We start from the raw sequence: 17,121 nt of genomic DNA on the forward strand, positions 1-17,121 counted from the left end.
AAGATTCAACAAGGCACTCACGATTGTAAAAGAGTCTTATTTACAGTACGGCAGGCAGAGAATAAACCAAGTGACCTTAGTACAGAGAGGGACAATACAGAGAGAGAAAAGGAGAGAACAAAGTAAAAAGTCATCATTCAAGGAAAGACAACACCACAAGTCTATTGTTACAATGTGCCCAGATTACCTAGCAGGGCCACAGCAAAGTACCTAGCAGTCTGTAGGTCTTTCCATAATCAGACACTCCAAGTCTAGGAGGCTCTTGCACATGGACCTCATGTTGTAGATTGTCCCTTCCTGTGCAAAAAACATTCCCAAGAGGCTTTGAATGGAAATGTTGTAACAATGGCTTGACATTAAAGATCAGGGGCTATTAGGGAAAGGAAAAGTTCAAGAGCTGATCACTGAAACACAAGCACATTTTCCAAAAACTAATTGCCTGTTTTTAAATCACTAAACACCCACGTGGCCGATACTGGCTTCCTAAGCCTTAAGAGCCACAACCAGCTGCCATGAGAAGAGTAAAGCAAGGAAAATGGACATGTGCTAAGCATATGAATCATTTCTCTGTGTCCTTCAGAGGAGGATGTGTGCCCCTTGAAAAAAATTGACTTGACTTTCTAGATCCACCACTGGCATGGTGGGTCGCATGCTCAATATGGACAAGAAAAACAGGGAGTGTCAGGCTTGAAGCTCAGGTGTGAACATCCTAAGTGGTATGCTGGGTTAAAAGAACAAAACCAGCCGCTCTGGAGATTAGCATTCTAACAGGCATGCTGAGTAAGGTGTACAAAAGATGCAGGCCAGCCTTTTCATACATAGGGTGGCAAACGTGGCAAGGGGAATGAAGCCAGGATGCTTGCAGCTTAGACACCTTTAACCTAAGGGGCATGAGAGCTATGCTATATTAAATAAGCACACTTGTCATTCTGGATCCCATAGTGAGTAAAGCTAATGAAAACAATAGGCTTTGAGTAGTATGCTGGGATAAAAGGGCTCAAAGCCAAACAAGTTACAACTCGGCCATTGCCATGTGGGTGGCAAGATGGGTAATAAGTGTGAAAATAAAAGGGTTGCAAGTTTAGCCTGCAACACTCCAGGTGCCATAACGGGCATGGTTCATGATACCAAGTAGGTTTTGATATCATTCTTTGTTTCTATATGGAATAATATGTTATAGAAATGAAACAAGGTTTCTGCAGTTTAACTACTGATGCCCAGAAAACCAGCATCCTGTGTTTTTCCCACTGGCCCCCTGATTGAGTGCATATGCAGAATTAAATAAAGAGCAATGAAGAATTAAGAGTAAATACAAGTGAACAGTCAACTATTACATAGTAGCTTAAATATTTGTGCCCCACCAGAGCAAAGGTTCTGAAAGCAATGACAAAACCTTTTCTCTTGTCTTCCTGCCGCTTATGGGTGCGAAACCACCAAAGACTTCCGCTCAAATGTGAAATCTGACCACACATCTCTTTAAAGTTTCTTACGACAAGGCCGATATATTCTTTCCTATGGGCTTTAGTGTGGAGGGGCAGCCAAGAATCATGGCTAACTGAACTCTCCAAGGGCATCCCAATGGGCAAGCAAAGGGGCCCGCCCGCTACTTTCCCAAGATGTGTTGTCATATATTTAGCCTTTGAATTGCTGCTCTAGAGATGGGACATCTCATTCACAATGACAATACTTCTGCTTTGGAAGCTCCAACAATTTCAGATAGATGGTTTTAAATCAGTGCCGCACACATCTCTACAACACTTGTGAAAAACAAGCTGGGCATATATAACAAAGTTCTGGATGAAACAACCAACTGGGAAATTGTTTCCAATCATTTTCATTTTTATTACTATTTAATTTAATATTGTTTCTTTGTATCAGTATACTGCTGCTGGATTATGTGAATTTCCCCTTGGGATTAATAAAGTATCTATCTATCTATCTATCTATCTATCTATCTATCTATCTATGGGTAGGTGTGAGCAGCAACACAGTTCAATCAATATTTTGTGCATTAATAAGCTTTGCACTCATATATATATATATATATATATATATATATATATATATATATATATATATATATATATATATATATATATATATATATATATATATATATATATACCTTGTTGTTTCTGGAGATTTCTAGCAAAAGTGAGATTCAAAATACCAAGTTAAACACTGACTGCTTTATTGTACCAAAACTATATTATCTAAATGTTATAACATGCATTACTACATCCTGGTATTTAGAACCCCTCAACTACTGGACCTCGGACATTCTGAAGCACCACATCCGTTGAACTACTTAACAACGTGACTTTTGAAATGCAGCCCTCTGTAACCTTCTAACCACCCAACTTCTCCATGCTCTCAAAGCTCATGGAGAAAATAATGGCTGGCACACCGAGAAAACGGAAAGCCAGAGCCACTGTTCAAAAGGCACATGCATTTTATTCTGCTCAATTTCTAATAGTTTTCCCCGCAGAGCCTGACATGGATTGTACATAGAATGGTTATTTAGTACAAGTTAAGCATAAACGGATTAGATGTGCCGTGATTGGTTCTGGTTGTGGACTTTTAAATTCTGCTGCATTGTGGGTTTAAGGTGGTACTCTAAATAGAACTAATTTTCCACATGTCATTTCCCAGCATTGAACCTAGTCCTTACATAGAGCTAATGCTCCCTGCTGGACACAATGGGCCTCAACCGATTGTTCTTTTGCATTTATCATTTCCATGTTTCTTAAAAGTGTCAGTTTTTTATTGCTGTATCCACTCTTTGTTGGGCAGAGTGGTGGCTCTGAGGCTAGGGATATGCACTGGCAATCAGAAGTTGCTGGTTCGAATCCCATAAATGCAAATAGAGACTCTGCTCTGTTGGGCCTTTGAGCAAGGCCCTTAACCTGCAATTGCTGAGCACTTTGAGTAGTGAGAAAAGCGCTATATAAATGCAAAGAATTATTACAAATGTTGAGTTTTGCCTTTCACAGTAGTAATACTTTCATTCACTGCCAGAAGGGCATAAAATATCTCCATCGAGGTGCCAAAAAGTGTAAGAAATGCAACAGTAAGCAGCTCTTGTGTAGATGTAGATGACTGCTAATGCAGATGATAGAATAACAGAAACCACAATAGAAAAACAAAGTTTTCAAAGCCTCTTGTGCATTTCAAATTGAAATTGTTTCCTGATATGGAAGCAGCAAACACAATACACATTTAAATGAACCTTCTGATATATCAGGAACAAGTCTTTTCTTCACAGGTTAACAATTTTGTTATATTACTGTACAACGTCTTCATCTAGATAACTTTAACAAGTCTTTATATTAGGAATACAATATTTCAGAAGTATTTAATACTTGGAATATTTGGGTGTCTTCACTGAAAAAGATCCCCTGACCACACATAGGCCAGGTCAGTCTTGACTGGGTAAAACTAAATCTTAAAACACTTGCTGCAGTCATCAGCATTGGCTCAACCAAATGTTATCATCCACAGAGAAAATCCTAAACATAATCCCCAAAGTAATTAAAAAAAAAAACAGAAAACGTACCAATTATAAAAAGCTGCCGCAGCTACATAACATAATGAATAATAAGTAGATGTGATCCAAGGCAGATATAAGCATCACGGATTCCAAACTTGGGGACCAAGTGCAAATGCAGAATTGATCAATGAACAATAGAGGATTAGAGTCGAAGCAAAATGCAGTGGTGGGCCAACCAACTAATCAGTGGTCTATCCCTTTCTTTAGGGAGCCTAGCATCGGTGTGATCACAGGCGATGCTGAAGATGTTCACTAGACCGATATATATGATCTCACACCTGCCAATAATCATGCGGATACCTCATGCTGACTAATATTCGCCAGACACTGCTCTTATTGATATTAGTATGGGTGCACAACATTAGCCTTGTACATTCCACATGTGTGCTAGGACACCTGCAAACACTGCACAATGATACCAACCACTGATGATTAGCTACCATCAGAATGCCAGCAAGGCCAGGCTCATCTCAGTCTAATATTACTCTGATTATATCAGCAATTTCTGTTGTGTGATTTTGGTTATAATCTCTTATCTAACCCTGTCTCCAATAAGACTGACCACTGACTTCAAAGCTGCTTATTTTCCCATAAATGTTGTAAGTCACCTTGGATAAAGGCATCAGCCAAATAAGTACGTATCAGTGATAGGACGATGTAAGATCTCACAGATGCATGATGCATGGCTGTCTATTTGTCACAGACATTCCTAACCTCTGCCAACACTGACTTTTAATCTTTGTAGCATATCGTATCCTGCTCAGTCTGATACATGTGGAATATGAAGTCTGCTAACATGCTGATCTATGATGACCACAGATGCTTCTGATTGCTACACAATCATCTGTGCTATCTCAAACCTGCTAACCCTGCAAATTGACTTCACATCCCATTAGGCTGACAGGACGCTTGACTTCTCATAAATAACAGACCTAACCAATACTGGCCAGATTGTCTATAGAATGTCTATTGATACTATGATCAATACTGCTTGTTTCATAAAATCCCACCACCGACCACACTGTTATCAGTGTGACCCCATGTTTGTTAACACTGTTGACAGGTCCTGGCCAGAAAATCTTCATCCTCATCTGCAACATCAGACTGATATCAGGGTGATCTCATGCCCATCAACACTAATAAATGATACTTGTAAGGGACCATCCACTCCATCAGATGAATTTAAATGTCAGCTGTTAACACTGATGTCCCAAACTAGTTACAGACATTCAGCTTCACTCTCTCACGACATCAAGACTGATATTGCAGTGATCATATGCTAGCAGACATCGATCAGCAATATTAGATAGTGTTCTTTCATTTCATAAATCTAACATCAGTGGCTGATACTTGCTAGAGATGCTCTGCTTTACATCCAGCCCATCAAAGTGATGTCTAGATCTCATGCCAGCTAAGATTAATGTCTGATACTGGACAATATATCAGTGTGAGCTCATATCCACTTAAGACACCTGACTGGTATTTACCGGTAACATTCCACTTTCACACTAACCCATCAGACTGACATTATTATGATCTCATGTCTGCTAATACACCACACCAGACCAGTTCTGGCCAGAGATGTTCCACTTTGTTTGCTTGATCCTCAAAACACTGTTTATTGGTTCCACTACACTTCATAACCCCCCATTACAGTGATATCAGTGTGATTTTATGCCAGCTAATAGCTCTGACCGATAATGGCCCAAGATGTTCCATCTTGTAGCACTCCATCAGACTGATATCAGTGTAATCTCAGCTAACATTCCTAACCAGTACTGGCCAAAGATCCTCCACATCTTCCGATATCAGTGTGATCTTACACCTCCTAATACTGATGGCTGATACTGGCTTCAAATACTTCACATCACGTGAGGCCTGATATTAGTGTGATGTCGTACCTACAAAGACCGCTGAGTGATATGCACAACAGGCACTCCTCAAACTGGCTTCAATATAACTCCTCTTTTTAAAATACTGCTTACCGATACTGACAAATAATTAGTGCATAACATATTAAATAATAAAAAAAATAAAAAGTAAATGAAATCACAAGCATAATATGATAAAGACTGCAGATATTCTCTGAACATTTTTGCTTAAGACTTGATTTGGAATGTCCAGTTTTTATAATGGACAGACCAATTGTCACACTTGTAATTATAAATAGAGTGCTGATAAAATACAATACTTAAGACTTATAATATAAAATATTTAAGACTTACAAATACTTTTTAAAAAAAAAAAAAGGTTTTATCTTCGGTACCCTTTACCTGCCTCGGGTATATCAGTATTAGAATAGTGGTGATGACGGAAAACCAAACAGAAAACCCTGCATCCAAAGAGGAGCAGGTGCGAGCAGTGCATCTCACTAGAAAATTAATACTGAAACGGGTCTCCTGTGAGACACATGGGAACTTATTAACTGAACCGATGGTGATTGTAATGGAAGCAGTCATTGTTAGGACTCCACACGAGTCCAATAAAGGTGCGCACGGCTATGTGCCTCTCCTTTGGCATCAGGAAATGTTGACTGAAAACACAGTATTATGTTTAGGAAAAAAAAAAGAAAAATGTTCATCTCAGAAGCATTATGTCACTTGCAATGAAGTAGGGATCCTTTTGCCTTATGCCATGCTTCACAGTTTGGCCAAATTAGAGAACATAAAGGCTGTGGGGGAGGCACCAAAGTGGGACAACAAAAGGCAGCAGCAGTGCCACCCCCCGTATGCTCATTGCTCAATTTGGCTCAGTCCTTGGGCCATCTGCTTAACTCCTTCAAATGTGGCGCTTTGCAAGCAAAGCATCACTCTGAAGCTCACTTCCCTCTAAAAACACGGATTTTGCCAGCCTTGACAAGAGAGTTGATTATCTGAGCTTCATAATCTGCATCATGGACCCCTGTCTTTCGGAACTCGCCTGCATATCGATTCTGCTCCCAGTAATGATGCCAATTTCCTCGACTGTCTGCACCAAATCCAAAAACATTCACCTGCAAAATATTCAAAAGAAAATTGTCACTTGACAGCAAAGTGTGCAAAAACATAGGTTTAGACTAGTAATTATTTAACCTTTTGGGTGTCATTGTTTTCCATGTAAGTGCCTTTGTGATCCACTAAAAGGGGGTGGTGAATCGAGCACAATTGTTAGAGAAGGAGGTCTGGGGATTGAGATTGATCAACTCGCCACAACTCACTGGCAACCCACCATAAACAATAGCAACTTGCAACCCAGCAGCGATAGCCTGCAACCTACTGGTTGAGGAACACGGGTTTAGACCATGGAAGGAAGGAAGAAGGAAAGAAAGAAAGGCAATAGCTGTAGGGAAACAGGAATAGGAATGGAATAGCCAAAATGGTGATAAAATGGTGATGGAAATCAAGACACAAGTATAATTAAAATACTTTACAAAAAGATCACTTTTTTCTTTAAAAAAAAAAAACACAATTCTTATTATGAACATACTGTATATTTAGTCAGTTCTTTCAGATGGTGTTGGATTTACAATTATTCTCAACCTTTAATATCATTATCTGTAGTAATACCAGATGGATTAGGATTATGCAACCGGAGGACTCTTTACCTTTCACAACTCAATGGAAGAGTGATGTTTTATATTATCTAAAACTATAATAAAATCATTATAAAGAATGGTGTCAATCTTCTTCTGAAATGGTCAAGAATTTCGTTTTTCTGTTCTGAAACTTTTGAAACTTAACCTTTTTATTTTTCTCTTGATGCTTCAAAATACATAAGGAACTTTCTCATAATAGGCCCCATCTTCACACTGCCTTGAAAGGAGTGTTGAATGTTGAATATCGCTTAATGTAACTGGATTTTAAACGTTAATGCTGAAATGTTGTACTGATTGACATGTTGCCAGTGCTTGAAATTGGGTCGAGCAGGTCTGAGAATATATTTTATAAAATGTCAATTTAAACAGAAGAAACCACTGTACTATCCAAGGGGCTCAATCCCACACTTCACACGCAAGGACTGCCTAAACTTGCAACTTCTTTGGATTTCAGATGGATTAGTCTAACATTACCAGACCCCAGTTAATGTGTTCTTGTTTATAAGCTACCACCCTAATAGCCAGTTGCCATGTTACGTGCTGTAATACATTTTTTACATTCTTGCCAACAATCATTCTAAAATTGATCAATGTATTATTTTTTGATTCTGTAAAAATTGCTGTATGTCTCAACAGCACCTACCCCATCTCATCCTAAACCCAATCCAAAAGGGTTGTCTAAACGGACAGAGATAGAGAGAGAGATTACAATCCAACCCTCACATCACAAGCTGTCCAGTAACACTGCACCACCTTTTCAAAGACTCCGACATATCACATTCATATGTACAGTGTCTGTTAGGTAACAAATTACTACATGCCACTGTGTGTGAGTTCTTGTCAAAAATACCATTTATCGGCAACAGTAATTTACTATTGCAAATATTTAAAATATTTTGTAAGAAGAAACAAATCACAACATAATGCTTTTTTAGGACTGAATTTTTTTTTTTTTTATTACAGACTCTCGCTTTTGTACTTTGGAAGTATAAGTTAAAAATGTATCCAACAAATGCAGTGAGGTTAGGACCACTCGTTTGAACCCAACTGGTGTTTTTCTATGGTAACAACAAGTTAATAAAAGTTTGTCATTTTTTGCCACATCACTCTAATGTTAATGCTAAGCTTTATGCAGAAATGTAGGTCAGCTTATAATATAAACAGGTGACATTTATACAGTTAAGTGGCTCTGTCGGTTTTAAATTGGATGTTTGCTGTGGCCCCCGGCCGGGGCTGGAGCCCGGCCGGGGCGCCCAGGAGGACGTGAGGAGGGCTTGTGCCTCCTCCAGACCCAGGGGCGTCCGTCCTGGTTCTGTTGGGGCCACCGGTTGAGGGCATGGAAGCCCTTCCCTGTAGGGGCCCGTGGTCACCGCCAGGCGGCGCCCCGATGCCGGTTTATCCCGCGGTTGCGGTCGGGGCTGGAGCCCGGCGGGGCGCTTGGAGGACGGAGGAGGCGAGTGCCTCCTCCAGACAGAGTGGGGGCGTCCGTCCTGGTTAGGCAGGGGGCCTCGGGTACAGGGCTTTGAAGCCCAGCCCTGTAGGGACCCGTGGCCACCGCCAGGCGGCGCCCCGGTGCCTAATTATCCCGGGAGCCCGGCACTTCCGCCACACCAGGAAGTGCCGGGGGGAAGACTTTGTGTGGCACCCGGAGAGCTGCCAGGAAGACAGCCGACACTTCCGCCACGCTTGGGCGTGGCTAAGGACGGAACACCTGGGGCTCATCCGGGAGCCTTATTTAGGCGCCTCCCTCCAGTCATGGGTGGAAGTCGGGAGGAAGCGGACTGAGCTGGAGAGCGAGGACAGGAGGCTGCCAGGAAGAAAGGCACAGAACTGTGGGCCCTGGACTTGGGGGAATCAGTGCTGGAGGCACTGGGGTTTGTGAGTGCACAAACTTAACTTGTAAATAGTGTATATATTAAACAGTGTGTTGGGCAAAAATATGTTGTCAGTCTGTCTGTGTCCGGGCCAGCGTTCACAGCTGCTTTGTTGAAGTTGTATTCTAGAACTGTTCTGGAAAAACAACTCATCTGTCACCCCATTACCTGTGATCTTCTGCTGTTACAATCAAACAGTACTTCTAGTTGAGCATTCCATGCTTACTTTACAACAGTGTGCAAAGAAGAAATATGTATACTTGAATTAGATTTGGAGAATGATCTTCACCCCTGAACTCTGGTCCACATTTTTGTGTCTAGATTCTCATCTTACTTGTTCCTGTGATAAACATTTTTCCTCACAAAGATTCTTAACTACCATCTAATGGTCTGAAGAAATCTAGATGGCATTCTGTCCACCGTGACACCTTTGTTTATTATGGTTACATAGGCTTACTTAGGGAAAAGACAATGACCATTGTGAGGGATGGCCGGCCATTGATCCCGGCCAATACCCCCAAGCTGCCAGGTGGAGCCCTCCTTGCAGCATGGAGGTCCCCAGAAGACCAGCAGGGCATCATGGACAATGGAGCGCTTTTATGCAAAGCCCTGCTGGATGCCTTTGTGATCCACTAAAAGGGGTGGTGAGGCACAATTGTTAGAGAAGGAGGTCTGAGGGATTGAGATTGATCAACTCGCCACAACTCACTGGCAACCCACCATAAACAATAGCAACTTGCAACCCAGCAGCGATAGCCTGCAACCTACTGGTTGAGGAACACGGGTTTAGACCATGGAAGGAAGGAAGAAGGAAAGAAAGAAAGGGGTGATAAAATGGTGATGGAAATCAAGACACAAGTATAATTAAAATACTTTACAAAAAGATCACTTTTTTCTTTAAAAAAAAAAAAGCACAATTCTTATTATGAACATACTGTATATTCAGTCAGTTCTTTCAGATGGTGTTGGATTTACAATTATTCTCAACCTTTAATATCATTATCTGTAGTAATACCAGATGGATTAGGATTATGCAACCGGAAGACTCTTTACCTTTCACAACTCAACGGAAGAGTGATGTTTTATATTATCTAAAACTATAATAAAATCATTATAAAGAATGGTGTCAATCTTCTTCTGAACTGGTCAAGAATTTCATTTTCCTGTTCTGAAACTTCTGAAACTTAACCTTTTTATTTTTCTCTTGATGCTTCAAAATACATAAGGAACTTTCTCATAATAGGCCCCATCTTCACACTGCCTTGAAAGGAGTGTTGAATGTTGAATATCGCTTAATGTAACTGGATTTTAAACGTTAATGCTGAAATGTTGTACTGATTGACATGTTGCCAGTGCTTGAAATTGGGTCGAGCAGGTCTGAGAATATATTTTATAAAATGTCAATTTAAACAGAAGAAACCACTGTACTATCCAAGAGGCTCAATCCCACGCTTCTTCGTGCCCTGTGACCCGGAGGTTCGTCATAGGAAGAGCGACGGACTACCGGGTTGAAGAAAAGAACTTTTACCTGACCCGGAAGTGATGGAGGATCACATGGACTGGGGATTGAGAACACTTCTGGGTCAGGGATTATAAAAGGACTGTGGGAGCTCCCAGACGGCGAGCTGAGCTGGGTGGAAGGGTGGCAAAGCGTCTGGGAGCTGGAGGATTGTATTATTGTGATTTATTAGTGATTTATATGAGTATTGTGGTGGAGAGTGTGCTTTGTGCACTGTGGCGACAAAATAAAGTCAACTTGAGGACTTTTACCTGGTGTCTGGAGTCGTGGACAGGGGTTCAAGGGAGCGAGAGCGCCCCTTATCGTTCACAGTGGCGTAGCCGGCAGGATACTCTAGCGTCATTTGCAGAGGACTTGAAACAAATATTTCTGTGGGAAACGAACCCTGAACAGACGACAGGAATCGTCACAGCATCGCCTGAACCCGAAAATTCCGAGTCCAAAATGGGGAAGAAGAAGGGCAAGCAGAGCAATATCGCCAGCGGGAGTGACCTGTGTGTAATGGCCGATGCTTGGGAGGAGTTAAGGAGCAGCCTTCCAAGTCCGGAGAAACCTCCAGGATTTAACGAGCGCTCTGAGGTACGTGATGGGAACGTTATAGAGAATCCTTTTGTTATAACTCACTTTGTCCCATGCATGTACCTCGGAGAAGATCACCTGGAGGCTCCGCAGGGAAAAGAAGACTGCCCTGGAGACAACGGCCCGCTCCTGTTGGAACCTGAGCACAGGGGAAAAGACTTCCGCATGATGGCAGCCGACGAGGGACACGGCAGCAAACCCGGTGCATTCTGGGAAGGAGGAGCTCCGCGTCCCGCTGTTTGCGCCTTCGAGCCCGAAGGAACGGACTTGGTCTTTCCGAAGGGGAAGGGGAGGCGAGCGAGGCATCGCTCAACCCACAAGAAGGTAAGGAGGGTCGGGAAATAGCTGATCGGGATGTCACAAAAGTATTAAAGACAGACCGCAGTTCGCCGAAGAAGGCAACTCGACCCTCTGAGAACTCCAAGTCCCAGAAGCCTCCGCGAGACCCGTCAGAGCACATGCCTGAAGCGGGCGTGCTCATTGGATCCCGGCCGGCAGAGAAGACAGACAAGGAAGTAAGTCTTATGCCGGTCGAAATAAATAATACTGACTTGCGGGAACTTGAGCGCTTGATCGAGCCCGTAAAGAGTTGTTTACAGGTCCTGACGACCATTGAGAAGATCGTCGGGGAATTGGGAGAGGTAGCCAAAGAGCCGTTGGAGAAGCTGAGGGACTACGTGCGGCGATTTGGTGGGGAGCCTCCCATATAACACAATGTGGCGGTACAGGTATGTGAAACCCGTACAGTATATAAAACAAGATGGGCGCAGTGTAATCCGGGCCCGCGTTTATTAAGTAGCGGGTGCCAATACACGGCGTGCCCTACAAGAGAGGCCGGTACGTTAACCGAGTGGTCAGCGGAAGGGCTAATCGATCCGGGGCAGCTAGACAGTGCTGATTCCCGGAGCGAGATGGCCCTTAAACGCTGCCACCGGTAATTTGTAAATCAAGAGGGGTGCAGACAGTAAAGGGGCTCTCTTCATTTAATAGAGACTTAGACTGTGGACAAGCCCCAGATCAAGCAGGAGATCCCGAAAATAAAACGGGGGTCTCCTGACAAGAAAGAGATAGAAACAAAAAGAGAAAAAACACCGTTACAGGCAGCAGGGGTTTCTCTCCCAGCAAAAGGGGCAGACCTAACATTTCCTTGTTGTTTTCAGTCACGTAGGGGGAGAATACCAGGAGGACAGAGGCAGTGTTATAGGTGCCGAAGGTTGGGCCATATTTGGCGGAACTGTCCTTGGAGAGAGGGGGACAAGATGTCGGTTTGGACTAATATTCCCCCTAGGTTCTCCAGGGACCAAGACATTTGTGTCAATCAAGGCTCAACCAGGACGTCCTCTTGGAGGAAGACTTCCCTCTCGGGGCATGCCGCTCCAAATAATAATTCGTCGCTGGGGAATACTGTGAAGGATGGCCGCCATTTATCCCGGCCAATACCCCCAAGCCGCCAGGTGGAGCCCTCCTTGCAGCATGGAGGTCCCCAGAAGACCAGCAGGGCATCATGGACAATGGAATTTTTATGCAAAGCCCTGCTGGATGCTGTGGGGGCCACAGGAGGGAGCTGCAGGGAGGACCGAGGGCTTCTTCGTGCCCTGTGACCCGGAGGTTCATCATAGGAAGAGCGACGGCCTTCCGGGTTGAAGAAAGAACTTTTACCTGACCCGGAAGTGATTGAGGATCACATGGAATGGGGATTGAGAACACTTCCAGGTCAGGGATTATAAAAGGACTGTGGGAGCTCCCAGACAGTGAGCTGAGCTGTGTGGAAGGGTGGCAACGCGTCTGGGAGCTGAAGGATTGTGTTATTGTGATTTATTGGTGATTTATATGAGTATTGTGGTGGAGAGTGTGCTTTGTGCACTGTGGCGACAAAATAAAGTCAACTTGAGGACTTTTACCTGGTGTCTGGAGTCGTGGACAGGGGTTCAAGGGAGCGAGAGCGCCCCCTAACGTTCACACCATATTCTTAGACATTCTACCAGTGGAAAGTCTGGTAGATTAAAGATAAACATCATGCACAAGAAGCTGTGATGTGAGCTGTGTTACATAAGGAAGATATCAGTTTCAAGGTAAGGTAGTACTACTCACTAATTATAGAGCCAGAAAGTGGCGACATGTGGCATGTTGATTAACACATACAAGTAAGAACTTGAATGACACTATAAACCTATAAACCAAGATTTACATGACAAAACCAATCTAAAGGTTAAGTAAAGAGTACTGCTAGTGCACGCTCTTAAATACTGATGGCACTGCACTCGGAATGCAGCCTTGGGGTGGTGATTGATGACCAGCTGTCCTTCAAGGACCGTGTTGCCATGGTCTCTTGGTCTGGCAGATTCACTGTACAATACTGAATCTGTAAGATCAGACTGTATCTGACAGAAAATGCAGCACAATTCCTAGTCCAGTCCACGCTCTGGTCTTGTCATGGCTGGACTACTGCAACTCCTTGCTGGGAGGACTACAAGCATGTGTCACCAAGCCACTGTAGATACTTCAAAATCCTGTGGCATGTCTGGTGTTCAACCAGCCAAGGTGGTATTACCCTATTATCCACAAATGTGCATGGTGATGCTGCAAAGTGTTAAACAGAATAATTCTCACCTCATCACAAACATGTAGCGCAAAAAACAAAACGAGCATGCCTGTCGAGGGGTAACGGCCATGGTGCCTTGTCCATCGGTCATGGATATACTTGAAGAAGGCAGGGTTGTAGATCTGCACCTAAATTCAACAAATAAATAAATTATCAGCACAGATCCACTTGTTACTTGCCAGTGCAACAATTTAACCATATCTAGTTAATTTAGTATATGAGGGCTCAGAAACCTACTACTGCAGGAAATCTGTGACATATCCTTGTTAGAACTGACGTGCTTTCATCATCTGATCGGTTGGTGTTTATATCCAAAAATGGAGAACCACATGTGAGGCATGTCAAGATATCCTGGATCAAACACCCTACCGCCCTTCTCTCAGCTTATTAATAGATTTTTCTTCTGCAATGCTCTGCACATGAATAATATTCAAACCACTTCACTACATCCCTTACCCATATTAAAAAAAACTGCGGATCTTCTGAAATCCCATCCTGTTACAATTTTAAACTTTTTCATGTAAGTCTTCTCAAACACAGTCTTATGCCTCATACACTTGTGTGTCTATGAAATCTTTTAATTCTAACATTCTGACCTAGGCTCACCTTCACTCTCTTGCATTAATAAACCTTTCCTGCATTTAATCTACAGGATGGGCCATTTATATGGATACACCTTAATAAAATGGGAATGGTTGGTGATATTAACTTCCTGATTGTGGCACATTAGTATATGTGAGGGGGAAAACTTTTCAAGATGGGTGGTGACCATGGTGGCCATTTTAAAGTTGGCCATTTTGGATCCAACTTTTGTTTTTTCAATAGGAAGAGGGTCATGTGACACATCAAACTTATTGGGAATTTCACAAGAAAAACAATGGTGTGCTTAGTTTTAACGTAACTTTATTCTTTCATGAGTTATTTACAAGTTTCTCTTTGTTTACAGCCATTGACATGTCGCAGAGGTTAACACATGAGGAGCGGATAGAAATTGTGTTGATGTCTGGTGAACGCAGTAACCGGGTCATTGCAGCAGATTTCAATGCAAGACACCCTACGAGACCACCCATCTCCCATGCTACAGTTAGCAAACTGCTTGCTAAGTTTCGTGAAACTGGTTCAGTGTTGGATTTGCCAAAATGTGGACGCATGAAAACTGTCACTAATGAAGAAACATCAGTGGCTGTCCTAGCTTCATTCAGCAAGAGCCCACAGCGTAGCACTCGCCGCATGTCACTGGAGAGTGGCATTAGTCGAACATCCCTTCGGCGGATATTAGCTACTCACAGATGGCACCCTTACAAACTCCAGCTACTGCAGCATCTCAACGAGGATGACCCAGATCGGTGCACTGAATTTGCAGAATGGGCAAAACAAAATTGGAACAGGACCCTCAGTTTACGCAGAAGATTTTGTTCAGTGATGAGGCAAACTTTTATGTGAATGGTGAAGTTAACAAACAAAACCACCGCTATTGGTCTGACACTAACCCACATTGGATAGATCCCTCCAAGACTGTTGGAACAAAAATTGATGGTATGGTGTGGTATATGGGGTACAAAGATAGTGGGGCCATTCTTCATCAATGGAAACCTCAAGGCCACTGGATATGCGAAATTGCTACATGATGATGTGTTTCCCTCTTTATGCACTGAAGCTGGCACGTTCCCGAGTTTTTCCAGCAAGATGGTGCACCACCACATTATGGGTGTCAGGTCCGAGCATTCCTAGATGAACAGTTTCCTGGAAAGTGGATTGGTCGTCGTGGGCCAGTTGAATGGCCCCCAAGGTCTCCCGATCTGACCCCCCTTAGACTTTTATCTTTGGGGTCATCTGAAGGCAATTGTCTATGCTGTGAAGATACGAGATGTGCAGCACCTGAAACTACTGATACTGGAAGCCTGTGCTAGCATTTCTCCTGCGGTGTTGCTATCAGTGTGTGAAGAGTGGGACAAGAGGGTTGCATTGACAATCCAACACAATGGGCAGCACATTGAACACATTTTATAAGTGGTCAGAAACTTGTAAATAACTCATGAAAGAATAAAGTTACGTTAAAACCAAGCACACCATTGTTTTTCTTGTGAAATTCCCAATAAGTTTGATGTGTCACATGACCCTCTTCCTATTGAAAAAACAAAAGTTGGATCCAAAATGGCCGACTTCAAAATGGCCACCATGGTCACCACCCATCTTGAAAAGTTTTCCCCCTCACATATACTAATGTGCCACAAACAGAAAGTTAATATCACCAACCATTCCCATTTTATTAAGGTGTATCCATATAAATGGCCCACCCTGTATAATGATTTGAAAGTGAAGAATAAAGGTCAGTGTATTGTGTTGTTAACCATGTTCTTCTATGCGTTATGTAACTCAACCTTAGAAATCGCTTTAAGATTTCTCCAAATGTTCATAGATTACTGTCTGATAACATTCTGGTAAATGCTCGGTTTTTATCTTATAGGTTAAGATTTTCCTATTATTTGTTGCATGCAAATTACTTCAGAAAGCAAGATTTTGTATTGAACATTAATTTAAAAACAGAGTAATTATGTCCATGTCTATCAAAGATACACTCCCTTTTAAAAGAACATTTAATAAGCATATGAAAGTGAACACATACTGGGCTGACTTAAAGGGATGGATGTTGTAAGATATGGCCGGCCATGTACCCCGGCCAATACCCCCAAGCCGCCAGGTGGAGCCCTCCTTGCAGCATGGAGGTCCCCAGAAGACCAGCAGGGCATTATGGACCATGTAGTTTTTGTGCACCGCCCTGCTGGATGCCATGGGGGCCACGAGAGGGAGCTGCAGGGAGGACCGAAGAATTCTTCATGCCCTATGACCCGGAAGTTCGTCATAGGAAGAGCGGACTTCGGGGTGAGAAACATTATTTACCCTGACCCGGAAGGAATAAGGACTTGTGGACTGTTGGGAAGGAACACCTCCGGGTCAGGGAATATAAAAGGACTGTGGGGGCTCCCAGGCGATGAGCTGAGTTGGGAGGCAGGGTGGCTAAGCGTCTGGGAGTGGAGGATTGTTTATTATTGTTTTATTGTTGTGTGAATTGTGGAGAGGGGGTGCTTTGTGCACTTATTATTATAATAAATATCATTATTGGACTTTTACCTAGTGTCTGACGTGGTGTCTGAGGAGGGTGCGAGAAGCATCTTATTCTGTTACAGTTGGCGTAGCTCGGCAGGATTCTCTGGCCATCAGTTTGGCAGAGGACCTGGAAAAATTTTACTGTGGACAGAATACCCTGGGAAGACAGCGTCACAACACACACAGGAAAATCGCCAGAAACCTCACCTTTTTTCAAGTCTATAATGGGAAAAAAGAAGACAAAACAGGGCAACAGCACCAGCGGAAGTTCCATGTTCGTCATGGCCGACACTCGGGATGGCGACAGGGCGACTA

At 42.9% G+C, this 17,121-nt stretch overlaps 1 protein-coding gene across 1 annotated transcript in view; it reads right to left on the reverse strand.

Moving 5' to 3' along the window:
- Positions 1-5,792: 5,792 nt before the first annotated feature.
- The window catches only part of st3gal2 (ST3 beta-galactoside alpha-2,3-sialyltransferase 2), a 63,650-nt gene continuing 52,321 nt past the window's right edge, over positions 5,793-17,121 (reverse strand). Inside the window, exons 7-8 of the mRNA XM_039762841.1 lie at positions 13,707-13,826; positions 5,793-6,542 (exon numbers count right to left, since the gene is read on the reverse strand). Coding sequence (XP_039618775.1) covers positions 6,369-6,542; positions 13,707-13,826 — 294 coding nt within the window. The 3' untranslated portion in view covers positions 5,793-6,368. The remainder of the gene's footprint in view (positions 6,543-13,706; positions 13,827-17,121) is intronic.

Source organism: Polypterus senegalus, chromosome 9, assembly GCF_016835505.1.
Source record: "Polypterus senegalus isolate Bchr_013 chromosome 9, ASM1683550v1, whole genome shotgun sequence".
Lineage (NCBI taxonomy): Eukaryota > Metazoa > Chordata > Cladistia > Polypteriformes > Polypteridae > Polypterus > Polypterus senegalus.